This window comes from Tubulanus polymorphus, chromosome 2, assembly GCF_964204645.1.
Source record: "Tubulanus polymorphus chromosome 2, tnTubPoly1.2, whole genome shotgun sequence".
Lineage (NCBI taxonomy): Eukaryota > Metazoa > Nemertea > Palaeonemertea > Tubulaniformes > Tubulanidae > Tubulanus > Tubulanus polymorphus.
Window position 1 is genome coordinate 11,885,997 of NC_134026.1, and position 20,090 is coordinate 11,906,086.

The 20,090-nt window shown below is 37.8% G+C and overlaps 1 protein-coding gene across 1 annotated transcript; it reads left to right on the top strand.

The window, feature by feature from the left end:
- Positions 1-711: 711 nt before the first annotated feature.
- On the top strand, positions 712-18,954 carry LOC141900400 (uncharacterized). The gene is made up of 4 exons (XM_074787281.1): positions 712-965; positions 1,647-1,739; positions 1,918-2,040; positions 18,077-18,954. The coding sequence occupies exons 1-4, from the start codon at positions 767-769 to the stop codon at positions 18,298-18,300; spliced, it is 639 nt and encodes a 212-aa protein (XP_074643382.1). The 5' UTR covers positions 712-766; the 3' UTR covers positions 18,301-18,954.
- The last annotated feature ends 1,136 nt before the right edge of the window (positions 18,955-20,090 follow it).

Sequence of the window (20,090 nt, forward strand, 5' to 3'; positions counted from 1 at the left end):
CCCAAACATGGGTAGCCACAGCACTTAGGGGTTTTTTGATTTATTGTATCTTATGCTCTTTAATACGAATACTGAGGGAGCGACTGGTTTCACCAAAATTTATCACAATCTAGGCAAGGGATTTTATAAACACCGGCATGAGTATTGGACAAAGTATTATTTTTGGATAAATGACTAGAGATTTTATTATCATACTTGAATATAATATCAGTGTTAAGCGCTTTGAGAGTGGGTTTCAATTTGTCTAAACACAGGGCATAAGGGACAACAATGCGAGACTTACGTTGAACAGAGTTAGAGTCAACACGGATAAAATTAGGTTCAAGGGACCTTTTAGCTTAACGAAGCGCGAGGTCTAAGACGTAATCTTGATAAGCGAAATTTGTTAAGACAATTGCGTGCATATAAAATTTCAGAGTCAGTAAATACAGGGTCTCAAATTCTTAGAGCCCGAAGAAACAACCCTTGGGCTACAGACAACCTGATATTAAAACAAAGGAAAAGAAATGCAAAATATGAATTAGAGTGGGTAGCTTTCCGATAAACTGAAAAACGGAGACGATCAAAACAATTGTGTATATTAAGAACATCCAGGAAAGGAATCACATTATTGGATTTCCATTCAAATGTGAACATTTTACATGTTATATCTATGTATGTTTAGAGCCATAAATAGTCACTCTATTGTATCTTTTTGTTGATGTTAACAAGTTTATTAATGATTTCCCCCCTCTAATACCGGTACCTGTAATGGTTTTGAGTGTAAATGAAATATCAACCATATATTACATTATATACGTACAGGACATATGCTCCATTGAGCAAACAAGCTAGACATGAGTCAGACGATGCAGAGGAATTCGGATGGAATGAACTACATAAAATTGACCAGTCCTGCAAGCTACCCGTTAATCTAAGCTGCCATTCGATTTTGGCGGTGAAGAATAGAATATTTGTTTTTGGAGGTACGTACTTGAGATAAGATTTCTGTTAGCTTGTATTCTTACAAAATCGTACATAAATACTCAAAATTTTCATATCATATCATTTTTGTTGAGGCATTCTGGGGACATGATAACAAATATCCGAATGTGAATATATGTCTGAAAAATGAATTAATGCATAGAAGATGCATTGTATTTTTACAAGACAACTCCGTAAAAGATATTATTCAGGTATTTCTTCACAAGGCTCGTGTCGAGTGGGGGTCAGGGGTAGCGAATGAACCCCCAACGATTTTCAAAGTGCCCTTCAGAGTTAGTGTAACAAAATTCGAAATTTCAATTTCATTTTGATTTTTCTTTTCGGAAAATGAAAAGCAATCCAACTACAACGAGGCTCTATCCTTGGAATATCTTGTACCGCAAAATGTAGAATGTAGCAGTAAGAGAAACTATGTTAAAACATCGCCGATAGTTTAAGCCTAAATGGGCAGCTAGTTGCGAATCGATATGATTGTTACTGTGACATTTTTGACTGGAAATTTCATTTGTTTCGAGCGTTCGATTGTTTTTTCTTTGTCATCCATTTATCTTTATACCAAAGGATGATTATTAATCAATTTAAATTCGTCAATATATAAAGATGGTAACGACGAACTTATTCTTTGAATGGATGCATTTACCTTTTTGTGATCGATCTTATAGGTTTAACAGATAGTAATTTGTACGCGATTGAAGAACATAGACGCAAGAGTAGGAGAAAAGAACCAAAAATGAATGGACCCCAAGCCAGTAATCGTAAGTACCATCATCTTAGCTGCTTTAATCGTACTCCAATTTTGGGTTCTTCGAAATCATCCGAAAGACAGAACGGCCATATTTTAGAATCAACTCGAGTTGTAAATAAATACAATGTAGTTTCATGATTAAACATTCCGTGAGTTTAAGTACTGATGTAATTTTGCTGAACTTTCAGGTTTTTATGAATTTTCATTACGTCGAAATGATGGAAAGAAGCACGTGTCGTTTGGGGAATATCCCTGGCAACGAATGTTGGACATGCCTCAACCTCGATGCATGGCGGGTACAGTGAAGTTAGGTCTGTTTTTGCCGATACTTGTATTTAGGATTTCCTGGCTGTCCCACAGAAAACCCATTGTTATTCCCATGATTATAGAGTTTTCTGCTGCTTTCGAAACAAATGCTTTTGTTATTCTGCGGATTATTATCATTTTCATTGTAACTATGTATTACTATTAATGTTACTATAAAGATAACTATTACTATCATAGTATTACTATAACTATTAATAAAAAGTTAAAGTTAATCCCTAAAAGTCACTAAAGGCCTAACGGTCCTAAAGCATTTAGCGGACTTCTACCAAATTTTTCTAGGATTATATTCAATACCCACATGTACAATGATTTTGATTTCCTCCTCGAAAAACGACAAAACTAAAATAACGCGACGAAACAATAATTTTGGTTTTGTTTGTCGCCCGCGACATTTCATTATTTTCGTTTTGTCGCCCGCGACAATTCATTTTTAGCTCTGGAGCAACGAGAGAGGTATTATGACGATGCCTGGAAATCGCTTGTGTATGTTACCTGTCGTGCGAAGCACATACATGTATGCATGCGCGCTGAACAAATAGTTCCATAATTTTAGGGCTAATTTACATTTTGGCACTTATGATTCCGCAGTGATTATGCTGAATTATGAATAAATGAATTGTCGTGATTAAAGTATTTTTCGATTAGTGAGTTGTTTATGCATTCGTGTCTGTGCGGATGAATATGACGAGACCTAGTCATTATGAATTGAGAACCCTTTTCGCCTCCTCGAAAAATACTCTGGTCAAATTATGTTAGTTCCTGAAAGTAGCCTTTGAACCTTTAGATGTATCCCCCTTAAATTACTACACCGGTACTATTCACTGTTATTTATGTATGTATTGTCACTATATTATATTATTGTACTGAATTATATTTGTACACTACACTTAGTACAAAAGTTACAATAAATGAAATGAAATGAAATGACAATGTAGTCAGCCGTCAGCATTGCGTTTTATTGCTGTGTGGACGAAACCGCACGTGTCACCGGTAAGGGATCGTTTTTAGCTCTACATCACTTTTAGAGGCACGAAAACAGCAAAATCGTTTCCAGAGAAATAACTTTGTGAATACTTGATTGAGTCCTTATACTGATTAATATAGCTAAATACTATAATCGCGAGGCCAATTTGACAGAAATTAAGTCCTCGCGAAAAAAATAAGTCTAAAGAACCAATCAGAGTCAAGCAACAGCTGTTCACATGAAACCGGCGGTCGCGGTATCGTCGTCTTAATATAGGCTTAAAACAGGTTCGTTTTACGACTAAAATAGGATTTCAAGTTTGATTTTTGTAAAATCTTGAATTGACTCAGTTTATGGAAGGACTTTTCAAATGCACAACAGAAAATTTATCTTTGACAATTATGTAAGGGTTGGCAAATAGCGTTCTCTCAGGTCGCTGCCGTAGGCGTGGATGTTGTGATATACTAATCAGCCATGTGCTTACGAACAAATCCAATTTGATTTTATTCAGCAAAATATATATCAAACTAAATTAAGCTTTGCTCAGTATAAATCAATCTTTGAGAGGAAAAATACTTCCTCTGTTACTTAAAAATTCAAAATTGTACTGTGTTAATAAAACAGGAGCGCGAGAGCACTGGACCTTTGGTCCTCTAGTTTGTTTTGTCGCCCGCGACAATTCATTGTTTTGCGCGACAAAAAAATGAATTGTTTTGGGCGACAAAACCAAAATATTGAATTGTCGCGGGCGAAAAAACCAAACTAATGATTTGTCGCTGGCGAAAAAACCAAAATATTGGATTTTCGCGGGTGACAAAACCAAAAGAATGAAATTTCGCGGGTGACAAAACCAAATTTGTTGTTTTGTCGCGTTATTTTAGTTTTGTCGTTTTTCCGTAATGTCGCCCTCATTTGCTTATTCGTATTTTTTCACGTATTTCCCTTATCAGCCACCCTACAAACCGTTAGTTGTCAGCGTGACATGGCTCCTTGGAAAATTCTTCGAATATCAGACTCTAGAACGAGATATCGAATACGACCCCTTATCTAAGATCGAAAGATCGAAAATCTTGCCACCCTATAATCAATTTGAAAAGTAGCGCGTTTCTATCTTTCGCACGTAAAAGAAAAACATTTATTCTCGTGCAATAAAAAACAAACTTTTTGAATTCTCGCGCGAAAAAAACCAAAATGTTTTGTTATCTCGCGCGAGAAAATCAGAAGTCTTGAATTCTCGTGCGAGAAAACCAAACTTTTTGAATTCTCGCGCGAGAAAACCAGAATGCGAGAGAACCAAAAGTTTTGGATTCTCGTCCGAGAAAACCAAAAGTTTTGAATTCTCGCCCGAGAAAACCAAACTTTTTGAATTCTCGGGCGAGAAAACCAAAATGTTTTGTTTTCTCACGCGAGAAAACCAAAATTTTTGAATTCTCGCGTGAGAAAACCAAACTTTTTAAATTCTTGTGCAAGAAAACCAAAAAACGGGCAAATGTGAATTTTTTTGCAATCGTTGCTCTAGGCGTACAGAATTTTTTTTTTTGTATGGGCCGAATCAGCCACCATACGCGTCAGATTCCTTACGGTCTGTTGTGAATCTGTTCATTTTACTACGTACGTACTGCATTAAGCAATTCGAAATACCTGTATGATAGCCGTTCTGCTTGCTGACGGATTTGGATTGAATATCGTAAGCTAGTTCACGGCTCAAGGAAAGCATCCAGCATGCATTCGCCTTAAATACGTATGTTTGTTGATAACCAGTAGACCAGTGTTACGGGGACAATACTTTTCTGCCTGTTTGTCAGTTATTTTTGTGTAAATACCCATGTCCAGATTTCAACTTCGTCAAAAAAATTCGAACCTTCAGGTAGACTCCTGACTCGTCGTTTTAGTCTCCAGGGGTCATTTCTATGACACGGTCGTCTCTTTCTTTTTGAAATAAAAACACTTCACGCGTTGCACAGTCATCTTTTTATCGATAATCAATATTGTGCATTAGTACTGCACTTAATGATCAAGTAATAGAGCAAGTAAAATATTCGTGTAAAAGAGACCTTCAGTAAGTTTTGTTCTTGTATTCTAATGAACCAGTTAATCAAGAGAAAATGAGCACAGTGTTCTTTGTTTATTCATAGTTTAGGTACCGTTATGAACTTCACAGTGGATATAAAAAAGAAGAAACCTCCCGCCCCGTCTCCTTGGAAAATCTGAAAAATACGAGTTTATTTCCACTTTAAAAAAGCTCATAAACAAAAAATCGCCCGCCCTCGTCATGTCTAGAAAAGAGGTTTGGATGAGAAAAAAGGTATCAACTTTGAATGGCCTCAATTAGACATTTGTCCAGAGGGTGACATTTCGTATTTTCAAAGAATGATCTCAAAGTAAAAATAGAATCGTAGCACGGGCCCATTTTGTGTTCTTCGGTTCAAGCTTGCTACAGTGATAAGGATACGGCTGGAGTCCGTACCATTTTGATGTATGTACGTCAATCGGGTAAGTGCATTTAGTTTTCTGTGCTGAATATTAATATGTAATTAAGCATACGAAATTAGGAAGTGTGGTAATTTTAGGTCTAATGTTGATAGAATTTTGACTTAGATGTATATTATCGATGTATCAAATGACTGTAAATTGCATTCTTTATAAAGTAAAAACACTACACCGGTTCGTACCGTCCAACGTTCGTTTATTGGATGGACGCAAATGGCTTTGCCCGGGCGTTAGCTTAAAATGAATGGATGTTTCTTATGTACGGACGTTACTTATACATAATGCTAAAAGGTCATGATCGTGGGGTTTCCGTATCCGTATGCCCACCTTAGATTTCCTGACATGTGAGAAGCTCCAACAGTGTATTGGACTGATTATAGCCTATTCGTTTTATGATTATGACTGAAATTGTTTTGTCCGTTTTTTATGATTTCAGTTTGTGTGACAAAAATTTTGAATGGTTCAACTGTCTACAATAGTATAATATTCTCACTACCTGTTGTGCGGACATACTACAGAAATATATAGATATGGGGAAAACCGGTACTGCCCGAGCGACGCACCAAACACTCCGAAAAGACAAGCCATAAAACCCAAAAACTAACATCTCAAAACCCAAACCCAAACCATAAAGGGGAGTTAAGAATTAGATCAAAACGGCGAGCGCAAAGAAGCAATATTGAGATCATATAAAAGCCTTACGGGACTGAACCTCCCTAATCGCTCAAAGATAAAATATTTTTACGTGAAATGGTTTGTAAGCTTCATCAGCCGCGGTAACACGACCAGAGGGAAGGAAAAGCAACCCCTCGATAGTTACCCATTGGTAACCACAATCATCGAAAATAGAATCCACACCCTCAAAACAGATCGCACCGTATCCAAAAGGCAACTAAAAGGAGTATACTATACCAACCCCCAGCCAACACGAAGCCATGACAACGAGCACTAAGTGGCCCGGCAGCTAGAGAATTGAAAACATGATGCAATAAAACAACAAATTGAAACTGTTCAACGATCTTACTTTATTACCAGCTGCGTAAACAATCGACAGGTTTCAGACGCCCAAATCCTTTGCAATTTTATTTACACCTCGGAAAACGTTAAAAGACAAGTTGACCAACAAGTAAAACCCTTGGAATACAAGGGCAAACGCAACACGAAGCTGACCAGCCATAAACAAGAAATATGAAAATGCTAAGATCTGAGTGCTCGCGTAAAACTGCAAAATGTAATGTATTTGTCACGCATCCTGCACGAACGGAGCAAACTAAATTAAGCATTGAGCGCGACTAAACTGTCCACGGAATCGAAATGCGCTAAATAAAATCACCGAAACAGATCAGAAAACCGAAATGATAGACGAACTCCCTGACCGATAAATCTTACAAAAGTGGGACCAACGTAGTATACCGAAACACACTTAGAATATGGAGAACCAACAACCCTGACTTCTCGAGTTATCCCTCATCCCGCACCGAGCAAGCAACAAGACGCACAGTCCTGTGACGCACACACCCTCCGCACCCATGGCTACAGCAATTTTGTCCAAACATATTGGACGCCCGCACACAGTGGGCTTCAAAATCTATCCAAACACATTGGATCGCTAAAGATTTTGTCCAAACACATTGGACGCCCGCACACAGTGGGCTTCAAAAATATATCCAAACACATTGGATCTGACCACACGCAGTGGACTACCCCCTATTCCACAGACAGTGGAATACCCCGGACGACAGACTCCAAACTGCACAAAAGAGGACACACAGTTCAACAAAAGTACATAATCACAGCACAAAGCCAAGCCGTGAACCACCACAGCGAGGCGTCCGACAGCGAGGAAAACCAAAGCCAAACTGATTACTTCCATCTGTCCGCTGCGCCACGTAGTGAGAATAGACACATTAACTGGTCTCTGCTTGTCAGTATGTACTACTGCAAAACTGTTTTTCTCTGAACTACTTTGAAATCGCTATTCACATCCAGCGATCAACATATTTCCGATCGTATTCCCTGGTAGTACCTGATGCCAGTGCAGTCGTCATGGATCGTATGCGAATATTGCTGCGGAAACGGACTATATTTTTAATGACGGGATTTTTAGTGTACTACCAAGCCGTCGTTCTACAAACAACGTCTAGGACGAAAGTGCTCATAGAAGGTTAATTTTCGTCCCTCATTTTGAGGGACGAGGCTTTGAGCGTCTATTTCACTCCTCAAAACACCATCAACTTACCTCTAACTGAATGTTCTGTAATCAGATAGAGTTAACTATTGTTTGCAATATTTGTAATCCTAAGTAGCTTTTGACGATCGTAGTAACTCAAAACTTTTGACTAGTCGCCTCAAAAAATAGTTGTAGTGAAGCGACATAACAAATATGGCGGCTTTTCGTGTTGCATGATCGGAGTGTAAATTACGGATTCGGACTTGAACTTGAACTGACATTGATGCCACTGCTGATAATATGTCAAAGTCGAAACTTGGTGAAGCGCACAGCCAGTCTTAAGTTTTAATGAATAAATAGAGGCGAGTGCCCTTTCGGCAACTTATATAGAATTCTACATTGTAAAAAAACATAGGTTTCGCAGGGGCACCTGTGTTCGGTGTAGTCCGTGACCAAAGAAAATCACCCAAAATGTCGAAGATCCATTTGAGCGAAGATTCGCCGTGATCAAATACATGTATAGAAAAGGAATTCATTTTTTGCGAAAAAAACATGCTTTGGGAGTGTTGATTACAAATTGAAAGCCTTGTTTGTTTTATCTTTCATACGACAATAAATCCTTCTGTTTCGTCAGATATGTTCTTCGAACGGCTTTAACAGTATATGTTTTACACAATAAATTTATTCCCGCAAGTTCTACATTGCAAAAAATGTAGGTTTTGCTGAAGAAAGACACCCGGTGGCGTGACCAAAGAAAGTCACCCAAAATACGATAGACCTTCGAGTGAATAAAGGGACCCGTGATTAATTTTTTTTTTAAATCACCCAACATATGATAGACCTTCGAGCGAATGAAGGGACCCGTGATTAAATTTAAAAAAAAATCATTTTCTGCGAAAAACAACGTGGGTTGGGAATGTTGATTTCATATTGAGAGCCATTGTTTTATCGATTACACGAAAATAAATAGTTTTATATGTTTTACACTAAAGATTTGTTCCTAAGTATTACAACGGGTTGCATGGGTTCGGAATTAATGGAACAACGGTATTCTAAGTACGGATTATAGCGTATACGTATTTTACTCGAAACGGAAAAGGGAATAACGTTTGAAAAACGGGAGTAAAAAACACATAAAGATACGATATGTTAAAAAACGCACGGCATTTTACTCCTAGGGATTGGCAAAATTTTGAGTTGATTATTCAGTACTTGTGTGGAGCGGGATGGTCATTTTGTAACACGCGGACCGCGCGCGCGCGTTATTCTCCGGGACTCGACCCTTAGTGATGCTGTGAAACCGGCGCACTTGTTATTCTAAAAAATTCGACCCGTTGCTAAGGGACTGTGCTTTTTGTGGGATTCGAATGCAGTCTTCCAATCGGTTTCTACGGAGAAATACGAACTAAAAATTACATTTTTTGACAATATTTTGTGAATATTCTTTGTAAATATTCTGAAAATTACACAAAATAATTTTGTTATCCTTCATTCAGCTATTTAAACTACCCGCGGGACGCGGCGAAAGTCCGACCGTGACCGTCATTTTCGTTGCCGCGATTTAGCCAATGCCCATGTGTCCCGGATGTAAACTACACTTTTTGAGAAGGACGGTATGGAGAAATATAGAAAATTTGAATTTGCCTCATACGCGCGATTAACTTAAGGAGCTTCCAGCTCGCGCCTTCGGTGCTCGCTATGCGCTTATTAATACGCGCAGATCGATAGAAAGAGGCACGTGAAGTAATTTTCAGAAGTCGACAATCGGCAATCGGCAATCAGAAACCTGATAGTCGACCATTTCTCGGGTCGGCAATCAGAAACCTGATAGTCGACCATTTTTCGGGTCGACAATCGGCAATCGGCAATCAGAAACCTGATAGTCGACCATTTTTCGGGTCGACAATCGGCAATCGGCAACCAGAAACCTGATAGTCGACCATTTCTAGATTCGACAATCGGCAATAAGATGATATAGATGCTGTGATTTTGAGGGTGAAATAGATGCTGTGATTGTGAGGGTGATATAGATGCTGTGATTGTGAGGGTGATATAGAAGCGGTGATTGTGAGGGATAATAGATGCTGTGATTGTGAGGGTTCAATATAGATGCACAAAAACTTTACCCATTTCTGAAGTAAAGATAAACTGGTCTTTGGCTACCCGGGGTAGGTCGGTTTACCACATCTGCTCAAAAGATTACTATTTCGATTTAGATTGTATCAGGAATGTTTGATGGTTTAAACCACTTTGTAAAACCATAATGTAAAAACCGACATTGGTAAAACTGAGACGGTTTTTTGCAAGATTGAAGAATTTGACCTGGTGTTAATTTAGAAATTAGCTCGATTTGAAAAGTAAAGGCAGACGAGAAAATTCCTACGAATTTTTTAATTACAGTACCAGAGAAAAAATGGAAGACGCGTTGAAACGCATGATCGCATAACTATTTTCTGCCAGAAAAAAATCGAAAAAATTATCAGCAGGAAAATTCAAATGTCAATATAAAAATTGATTTCTCTCGCGAAAAATATTTATTTGTTTTTTATTCGCCGGGAATGTATAGTACCGGGAATCTACGGCTCAAAAGTAATAGTCCACGAACCGAATTCCTTATTTGGTGAAAGAAGGGGCGGAGACTAACGTGTCAGCCGACCGCGATGTCGCCGCGGGCCGCCGTGCTGCCGTGAAATTTTAAGCAAATCGTACGACAACGCGACTCATCGCAGTTTTAGGGTCAATAAATTTGATAAATGATTACATATTTCAGCGCTGCGGCTGGGGTTGACTGTCGCACGCGCGCGCGAGAGCGTAATTCTCCGGGATTCGAACCTGCGATGGCTGCCGAACCGGGCCCCGGCGCGTGGTTTGTTTATTATGAATTCGCTCCCGTTGCTAAGGGAATTTCAGCTATTTTCGAACTCGTTCGATCAACGCGGTTCATTGTTAAACTATTCATCGACCCAATCTTGTTCGAAATTTCATGAAATAAATAAATTCTGAACTAACCCGATCCATAAATTGCCTTATTTTAGTTAATGGGCTGTAGCGTGACGTAATTCTACTTCCGATTTCCCCATGAACTTCAAACCGGACGTACTCTGACGTCATTTTTTTCTGACTTTGTCAGTAAGTCAGATTCGGTTAATAAGACACTTCATAGTATCCACATATACGCGTTTACCAAAGGGACGTCCTCCGGGCGCCTGAGGCGCCCGTCAAATATGTAATAGATGAAATCTAAGTGGCGGACGCCGCCTCGTCACAGCTTGATTAAATTTTTCATAGTAAGAAATCATAGCGATTCGAGAAAACAACCTCAAGTACCTCAAGTACGGGCTAACGAAAACACTCAAAATATTATCAGTGACACTTAAATGTTAATGAATCTTGAAAGAGAATCAACTCCAATATTTCATATTGAAATTGTACTGTAGTTGGACCCAAAGCATTGAATTAATGAAGAAATTAAATCAATTCTTAGTCAAAACTAAGAAAATTCTAGAAACTCTAGAAAATTAATGCCAGAGTTGGGAGGAAAGAAGATGAAACTGTAACTCTTGATTCATTTCTGAAATTTTGGCTTATATTATAAGCCCAAATTTCAGAAATGAATCAAACCTCATAATTTTCTAATCTTATATTATGAGATCAAATATAATTTGATTGTTTAATTTTTGCGAGAAAAAAACTTGAAAAATTTCTCATAAATTAGGTCTCGGTACCACTGTCTGCTAAAAAGATTATTCTTTCGATTTAGATAAAGTGTCATTTTTTTAATGGTTTAAAACTCTTTGTGAAACCGTAACCAATGACATTTCTATGGTGGAAACTGAGAGGGGTTTTTGCAATATTGAAGAATTTTGACCTGGTAGTTAATTTAGAAATTAGCTCCAAATTTGGAAATAAAAGGAAGACGAGAAGATTACAACGCATTTCTTAATTACCTTCAAAGAGAAAAATATCGAATACGCGTTGAAACGCACAAATCGGAAAATTATTTTCTGCTAGAAAAAAAATCGAATTAGCAGGATATGCGAATGTCAGTACAAAAATTGATTTCTCAAAATTATACATTTCTTTCTCATCCTCCGGGAATACGGTTCAAAATAAGCAGTGCACGCGGCCAGCGGTACCGAATTCCTTATTTGGTGAATAAGGGGCGGAGACTTATGTTTTGCCGACCGCGATGTTGCTGCTGCTGCTGCTGCTGCTGCTGCTGCTGCTGCTGCTGCTGCTGCTGCTGCTGCTGCTGCTGCTCGAGAGCGAGACTACGCCGTGCCGATCCGCCGCCGCGCTGGCCGAGAAATTTTACGACTCTAACGCGACTCTTTCCGCAGTTTTTAGGGTCATTACTTTTGATTGAAAAAGCGTATTTCAGTGCTGCGGCTGGGAATGACTGCTGCGCGCGCGAGAGCGTAATTCTCCGGGATTCGAACCTGCGCGCCGAACCGTGTGGAACCGACTGGGCCGCGGCCGCGGTTTTATTATGAATTCGCTCCTGTTGCTAAGGGAATTTCAGCTATTCAACTCGATCGATCAATGCGGTTCATTTTTAAACTATTCATCGACCCAATCTTGTTCGAAATTTCATGAAATAAATACATTCTGAAATAACCCGATCCATAAGTTACCGTATTTTAGTTAGTGGAATGCCGGATTTTAGCGTGACGTAATTCTACTTCCGATTTCCCCATGAACTTCAAACCGGACGTCAAGTGACGTAATTTTTTTCTGACTTCGTCAGCTAGTCAGATTCGGTTAAGTAGACACTTCGTAGTATTCACATATACGCGTTTACCAAAGGGACGTCCTCCGCTTCAGATTTGCAGTGATGTAAACATACTCAGAAACTATAGTGAAAACTCTACTCACTGACACGCTATAGTTTTGGGTATAGTTCTATAGTGACTCAGTTAAGATCTGAAGATATTGAAGATACTCTTTGAGGATGTGAAATGTAATGAGCGATTCCCAACTCTAACCAATTAAAGTCGAGATTGGAGTTAAATTTGTTTACAAATTGTCAATAGTTATGTAGTTTTAAGATAAATCGAAATTTCCTTCTTTTCATGGTGATATAATTCAATTAAGAATTCAATTCTAACAAATGCAGCTATTTCAAAGCATAGGTCTGCATTTATTTTTGATTTAAATTCTTGAATTAAAAGCGCAATCATACATTCAGGCTAACCTTTCTTTAACAAATCCATGTGGATTTTAAACATTCTAAAGAAATCATCTAAAATGAGCCCATATTTGATCGAATTTAAAAGCAATAGAAACTTTAATTGGTATTCAAGATTTCATTTGGATTACAGTAACGTAAAGTAAGTAAATTCACTCAATCTATCAACTCAGCAGGTGCTTAAGATGAGTTCTTAATAGGACAGATCCATTTTTTAAGCATGGTGATAATATCCATGTCTATGACGGATCATGTATCATCTGTCATAAAATCCTGTTATTTCCATATGAGAAACATTGGTCGTATTCGTAAGTATCTAACTAGGGATTCTACCAAGTCAATTATTCATGCTTTGGTTACATCTAGGCTAGACTATTGTAATTCTTTGTTATCTAATATCCCGGCGACACAGATTTACAGATTACAAAAGGTACAAAATGTAGCAGCTAGAATAGTTACCCTCACTAAACGAAGTGAACACATTTCTCCTGTTTTAGCAGACCTTTATTGGCTGCCAGTCCGCTTTAGAATAGATTTTAAAATCTGTGTTTTGATATTTTCTATCCTTAAAAATGAGGCTCCTCATTATCTCTGTTACATGATTAGTTTTTATAGACCATCGCGAAATCTTAGATCTGTTAATTTTAATTCACTTTTTATTCCACGTACGTTTAGCCAATTTGGTGACAAGTCTTTTAGAGTCTATGGCCCAAAAACTTGGAATGCCTTGCCTAGTCATCTTAAATGCAGTAAGTCTATTGAGTGTTTTAAAAAGAATTTAAAAGCACATTATTTTAGAATTGCCTTCAATTGAAATTGTCTTACTGAATGTTCACTGTTTTTAAATTCAATATTGTTATGTTTTTATCACCATATTTTATTGTACATCGTATTTCTTTATTTGTAAGTGCTCTGGAGCAGTTTCATTAATCTGGACAGGGCACTAAAACATGTATAATAATAATAATATTAATAGTAATAATAATAATAATACAGTATCATGATGTTTGAATGCCAAAATAAATGCCTGGTCAAATAAATTCATATTTGTTGATCGTACGTCCGCGGTTCGGTTTCAAAGCTGAATCATATTTGACGTTTACACAGTGGTTGCATATTAGGTTCGAATGTGTCAATGCATTTTTAGGGTTTTCTGTTGCTTCACAGAAAACCCTATTGAAATTCGAGTGATTATTATTATTTTTTTTCCCCTTTTCCACATAGTTTTTGTTAACAGTGTAAAGGCTTCCTTACCTTACCGCTGTCGCCGATACAATCCGTATGATATCCTTCAGCTCACTTCAATCTCCAGATACTGCATGGGAATTTTGATAAATCCGCGTTATAAAGGCACTGTCGAGCCGTAAACATCGAAAATTTGGCCCCGTTCAATTAGTAGCCATGTTGTGTTTTCTTTCCGAAATTTCTCTCTTCTTTATGAGGAAGAGCTATCGAATTATTCCCTCTCTTCTCCACAATCAATTTCAAAGTCAATTTTATGAATTTATTGCTCAGCGGGTCCGAGTCCAAGAGTTTACGAGTCCGGCGTTCGCGTGTCTGACAGGTTTACGGGCATTTGTTTGTTACCACTTTAGTATTTTTGATTTCTTGTTATTCCGGTTATTTCATTTAAGTATATTGCTGATCAGTTCATGTAACCAAAAGCGTCAATAAACAGATTTTGAATTGATCAAGTTTAAATCAAGGTCGTTGAATCGTGGAGGGCTGCTAGAATTACGTTCGTCTCAGCAGAGAGAGAGAAAACAAATGACAGAAAAGTATCAGGTGATTATCGATAGCCTACTACGGTACACACAGTTGACAAACAGTTGTTAGGCCTGTGCCGGTTGGTGTGTACTGGGAATAAATATACTGGTTGGTCAGTTGGTTCGGTTGTGAAGTGTGGAAGCTAAGAAAGCCTACCGCAGTACGGGTATTTATTTGTCTATAGTATAGGCCTATTATATAGTTGCCAATACCAGTAAGTACGTAGTTGTTACTCGTACGTGACTGTATGGTGATCTCCACAGGTTAACCGTACGTGAGTTCCCTACTAACGCCGTACGTGAGTTCCTCTAGTAGCCAATACGGTAAAAGTGCAGCTCCGCACCTCTCCGCGTAAACGGTTCAATCAATTACGTTAAATATCATTGTTTCGTTTCAAAATGTCATCAGCAATTCAGTACGTTGCCATTGGTTAATTTTAAGATATCTTCACTAGAGAGTAGAAAGATTTTAGCCAGGATTCTGTCATTCAGCAGATTGCGTCAATCACGAGAGGTGCGGATCTGCACTTTTACCGCCAATTACCATTTTTTAAGTACGAAGTTGTTACCCGTACGTGCCAGTGACTGTACGGTGATATCCACAGGTTAACCGTACGTGAGTTCCCTAAAAAGGCCGTAAGTGAGTTCCTATAATCTGCAAACGTGCATGCGTGAAAGAATAGAGTTTGGGTTAGGTGAGGCTAGGCTATTTGTAAATCAAATTTCATCCGCCCTGCAGTTACGTTCTGTGGCACAGTGGGTAAATCACTGGGCAGCAACTGGATTTTTTTTTCGTTTGGTTTCGAATCCCAATATTGCAAGTCTGAGCGTCAACATACTCACATACGGCTAACCTGTAGAAATCAGCGTACAGTCACGTACAGGTAACAACAGCGTTTTAAGTACCGGGTATTAAGTGAGTACGACAAGCCTACCATGCCTATGTACTACAAACACAACTTTTTCCTCTCGTCGGCGGTCATCCTCCTACAATGATGTTACTATAACTGATGCAATTTTAACATGGATAGGATTTGGCCAGGACTAATCTAAAGTCTATTCAGTCTATGTACTAATTCACTCGATAGGCCTATTTTTAAAACAGGAATATTCATTTATTACGTACGCATAAAATTTGATTATTTCAACCCCCTCCCCCTCTGTACGCAAAATCTGCCATTTTTTCATGTACATTAAGCATTACAGTACGTAATTGCCCTGACCCCTCCCCCTCCCCAAATGCGTACGTAATAAATGAATGATCCCACAATACAGTGAAGTATTCACACGCAGAAAGGCTAATTGATTTGAGCCATGTGATTAAATTTGGCCAGGCCTTCTCTGACCTGCTGACATTACTAGTCAATGTGGTCACGGCTTGTATACCAGAAATCATTATAGGCCTGTACATTTTGCTGTTCGTAGGTTTGGTATACCGATTTCTCCATTCTTGACTGATAAGTGTACGGTACAGCTGTAGGCATTATACAATTGTTCCAATGGGAATAGGGCCTATTGATTGGGCTTATTATTTCCTGCTTTAGAATACTGAAATAAACCTAATGTTCATTCAAATATCCAACATCGGTGAAAGTTTGATTACTGTATACATGTACTGTAGGTTTTCATGTTGTTTGAATATTTTGCAGTTCAAATGGGTATGATGCTGATTCCAATGTCAAACGCATGAAGTTAGATGGTCAAGGACCGTCAACACCAAGATATCTCTCTTCGACCGATGTTGTACCATAGAAGATCTGATTCTTTTAACTCAAGGAAAGTGATTCAACACGATCGACATAACACTGGAATAGGTTTGCAGTAACTAACGGTTCATTTCATTTAGTCCTATGCACTTTTTAGCCAATTTGGATTTGATTGTAATTGAAACTCTGGAACTGTTAACAAAAGACAAGTAAGACAAGTTGAAAAAAACACAAGTTATGCTTGATTCTCATGTTCAAATTTAATTCAAATTTATTTTATTACATCATATTTACAAAGCATATCATTGGTTCATACAATAATAAAAATTAGGGCAGAGCAAATATTATTACAGAAACTCCAAAAAGGCAATGAATTTCTATAACTAAATGAACATTATTTTTAGCCCACTTGGGACTTTAGTCCCAGCGGGCTATTGCGTTCACTTTTCGTCCGTCGTCAATCCGTCATCAGAAATCAGTTATTTCAGGAAGTTTTGAAGACGCTTCAATGTAATGTCTTGATATTTGGGTTACACATGTATCTACCCTAGACACATCTCCAGCCCAAAAACTGGCTGTCAGAATCAAGATGGCCGACTGGCAGCCATTGTTATTCACCAAAATCAACACTTTTTACACATTTTTGAACTTTTTGAGGGAAATTTTGAAGCTGCTTTGATCAATTACCTTGATCTTTCGGATATATGTGAATGCCCCCTGGGCCCATCAGCATAACAAAAATTGGGATACGGACTCAAGATGGCCGTCCTATGACCTTTTTTAGTGTCCAAAAATGTCAATTTCAGATTGTTGAGCATTTGGAACCACTTCCCAAGTGGGCATGGTGTCCCTGGACCCCTAGTTCTAATAACTCAGATCTAGAGTGACTCTCCCGTTTATTACGAAACACACGCAACTTGTGGAATAGGTTTGATTTACACACATGTTGCAGGTATCAATTGTTTAACACTATAGAATTTGTAATCCATAAAAGCCAAAATCAACATCAGCCGGAAACCCAGACCAAATCAATTCATAATTTATTGATTGAATCTACACTACAATATATGTATTTATTCAAATATTCAATAAAAACATTAACTTCTTAAATCTATTCTAAATCATAATACGTTCTTATCTGTGAATTAACTCAATCTATCGGCTCAGCAGGTGCTTAAGATGAGTTCTTAATAGGACAGATCCATTTTTAAGGATGGTGATAATACAGTATCATGATGTTTGAATGCCAAAATAAATGCCTGGTCAAATATATTAATATTTGTGATTGTACGTCCGCGTATGTTCAGTTTCAAAGCTGAATCATATTTGACGTTTACACAGTGGTTGCATATTAGGTTCGAATCTGTCAATGCATTTTATTCTATGTATCGATATTTCAATTTACTACAATTCCCATCATTCCGAATGGCTTTACAGAAAACCCGTCATCGCTGCTTTGCAGCTATATTATTCTATCGGTATTTCAATTTACTACAATTCCCATCATTCTGAATTGCTTTGCAGAAAACCCGTCATCGCTGCTTGGCAGCTATATTTTACATATTCAATCTTACCAAAATTACGCCATACCGATAAACCGAAGTATCGACTTACCGACAAACTATTATATGGTACTACGAATGCTTAGCCATGGTTGTAGACATAATATCATCGTCTAGTTCACGACAAAATAGCTTTCTCATTAGAAAGATGACGTTTTGATTATTTTCTTACAGGAAAACGCATATATATCATCGGTGGTTATTCTACCGATGCGAGTTGTTCAGTTGAAAACAGCGTTGACAGTTACAACATCAATAAAAGACAATGGAAACACGAATTTACAATTAATGGTCAGGATTACAGGGAAGTTGACTGTTGTCTGATTGAGGTTCCGATTACGAACGGAGAGTCTGTAAATGACAAAAGTACTGGTACTGGAAGATGGGTTATGTGGTGAATATGTAAGATAAAGAAAACTCATTGTTGAATGTTGAAGAATGTACTACGTATGAAAAGCTTTTGTATGAGATATTTGAATTTCAAATTATTTGGTGATCGTAGGGCCGAATTCAGAAGTGCGCTATCGTGTACACACCGCACACACCTACTTTCATAGTTATTCGATACAGGTAAGATTAGATCATTAAACTTAATTGAATCAATCCCGTATTAATTAGGTGATTAAACTTGATTAATTTTGATTTAATTTTGAATGATTAGGTGACTACCAAAACTATAGCTCATGAAATACAGGCCTATTAATCCTTCGTAGCTCAGGAAAAGGCGTAGGTTTTGATACCGGTGTCCAGTGGTCTTGTCTACAGAGAAGGGGTCGGTCACGTGATCAGTTTCTACGTGAAATAGAAACGGCAAATACGGCCAACTGAATACTGGTGACAATGATCGACTTAACCAGGCTCTAAAGCTAGAGTGATTAGCATCGAAGCATGTGTCTTATGGTCAAAGTTAAATTCTAAGGAGCCTGGTTAAATCACACGAAATACATTTAATTGTAACTAGTCTTAACACCAGCCGTTGTTACGGTCGCCCTACAACATCTGACACCAAACTGTCGCATAGCGATTAAATCCTGAATCTTTCAGTAATGTATCCACTGATTTTTCTCTTCAATTGAAGCTGTTTTATCAAATAAAATAAATAATTACTTTGATGACTTCGTCTTGAATGGTTTTGATGATTTTGGCATTGGTTTGAATTTAATCTTTTGGGTGGACAAGCCAACAGGATGGATGGACACGGACTCAAATTCAATGCAATTATTATTGACTTATTTATTTGTATTGCTAGAAAATACCGATACAAGTATTTTTTCAACAAATTGATTTACAAATAAATATTTAGTCATTACCTTCACAAAAATGAACATGTATGGAGTAGAATAACGGGTCGAAGTCGATGATGAATAATGAATTATTAGATAAGCTAATCTGACTAATAACTAAATTGGTATAAGTTTTTAAGTAATCCTATTTCTATTTCACATATTCGATATAAATAAACATTTTATGGCGTGAGATTTAAGAGCATAGCCCGCGCACATTTATCACAACTTGTAGTCGCAAGAACACAATAAAACAACATGCCATTTCTAGCCCGCTTAAGACGCTTTAATGGATTGTCTTGACCTTTGGTTTAAACATGTATCTACGTACGGTGTTGTCATATCGCGGAATTTTCCAAAACACGGAAATTCTTCATTTTTACTATAGATAGTAACCGTGTTTTTCCACGGGATATCCCTTGTTGGACAATGCACCGGAAGCATGTTTTCACTACCGGTACCTGGTAGGCCTAAGCGATAATCTATTACATCGTCACTCAATAAATCAACGATACTACCGAACGGGAAAATGGAGAATCTACGTAGGCAATTGATACACGTCATGCATATTCTTACTTTGGATTTTTAATGCGTCTCGTGCATCTAAATTGTGATTTATGCGAGTGTGGTGAGAAGAGTTAATAAAAATTGAATGATATTAAAGATTATATATAAAATGGTATCTTTTTTTAACTCCGTTATTTGGGAAGAGAAAGCTATTACTTAGTTGCTTCTCCGTGTTGATTCCTTTGGACTAGAAAACGTATTATCGGCACTAGACGGCGGTTTCTGTCAAAATAATTATTAAGGAACCGCGGTCCATGTTTGGTCGTAGCACATTTCACGTTTGCAGCCATCTTAAACTACATACGGCCCAACCTAGAGCGACCGTGCTCAAAAAAGTC

Excerpts from the sequence above, each read along its gene's own strand:
- LOC141900400 (XM_074787281.1), top strand. The coding sequence starts at position 767 with ATGAAATATCAACCATATATTACATTATATACGTACAGGACATATGCT. Across the intron at positions 1,740-1,917 it reads TGGACCCCAAGCCAGTAATC|GTTTTTATGAATTTTCATTA; the intron begins GTAAGTACCATC and ends CTGAACTTTCAG. Across the intron at positions 2,041-18,076 it reads GGCGGGTACAGTGAAGTTAG|GAAAACGCATATATATCATC; the intron begins GTCTGTTTTTGC and ends ATTTTCTTACAG.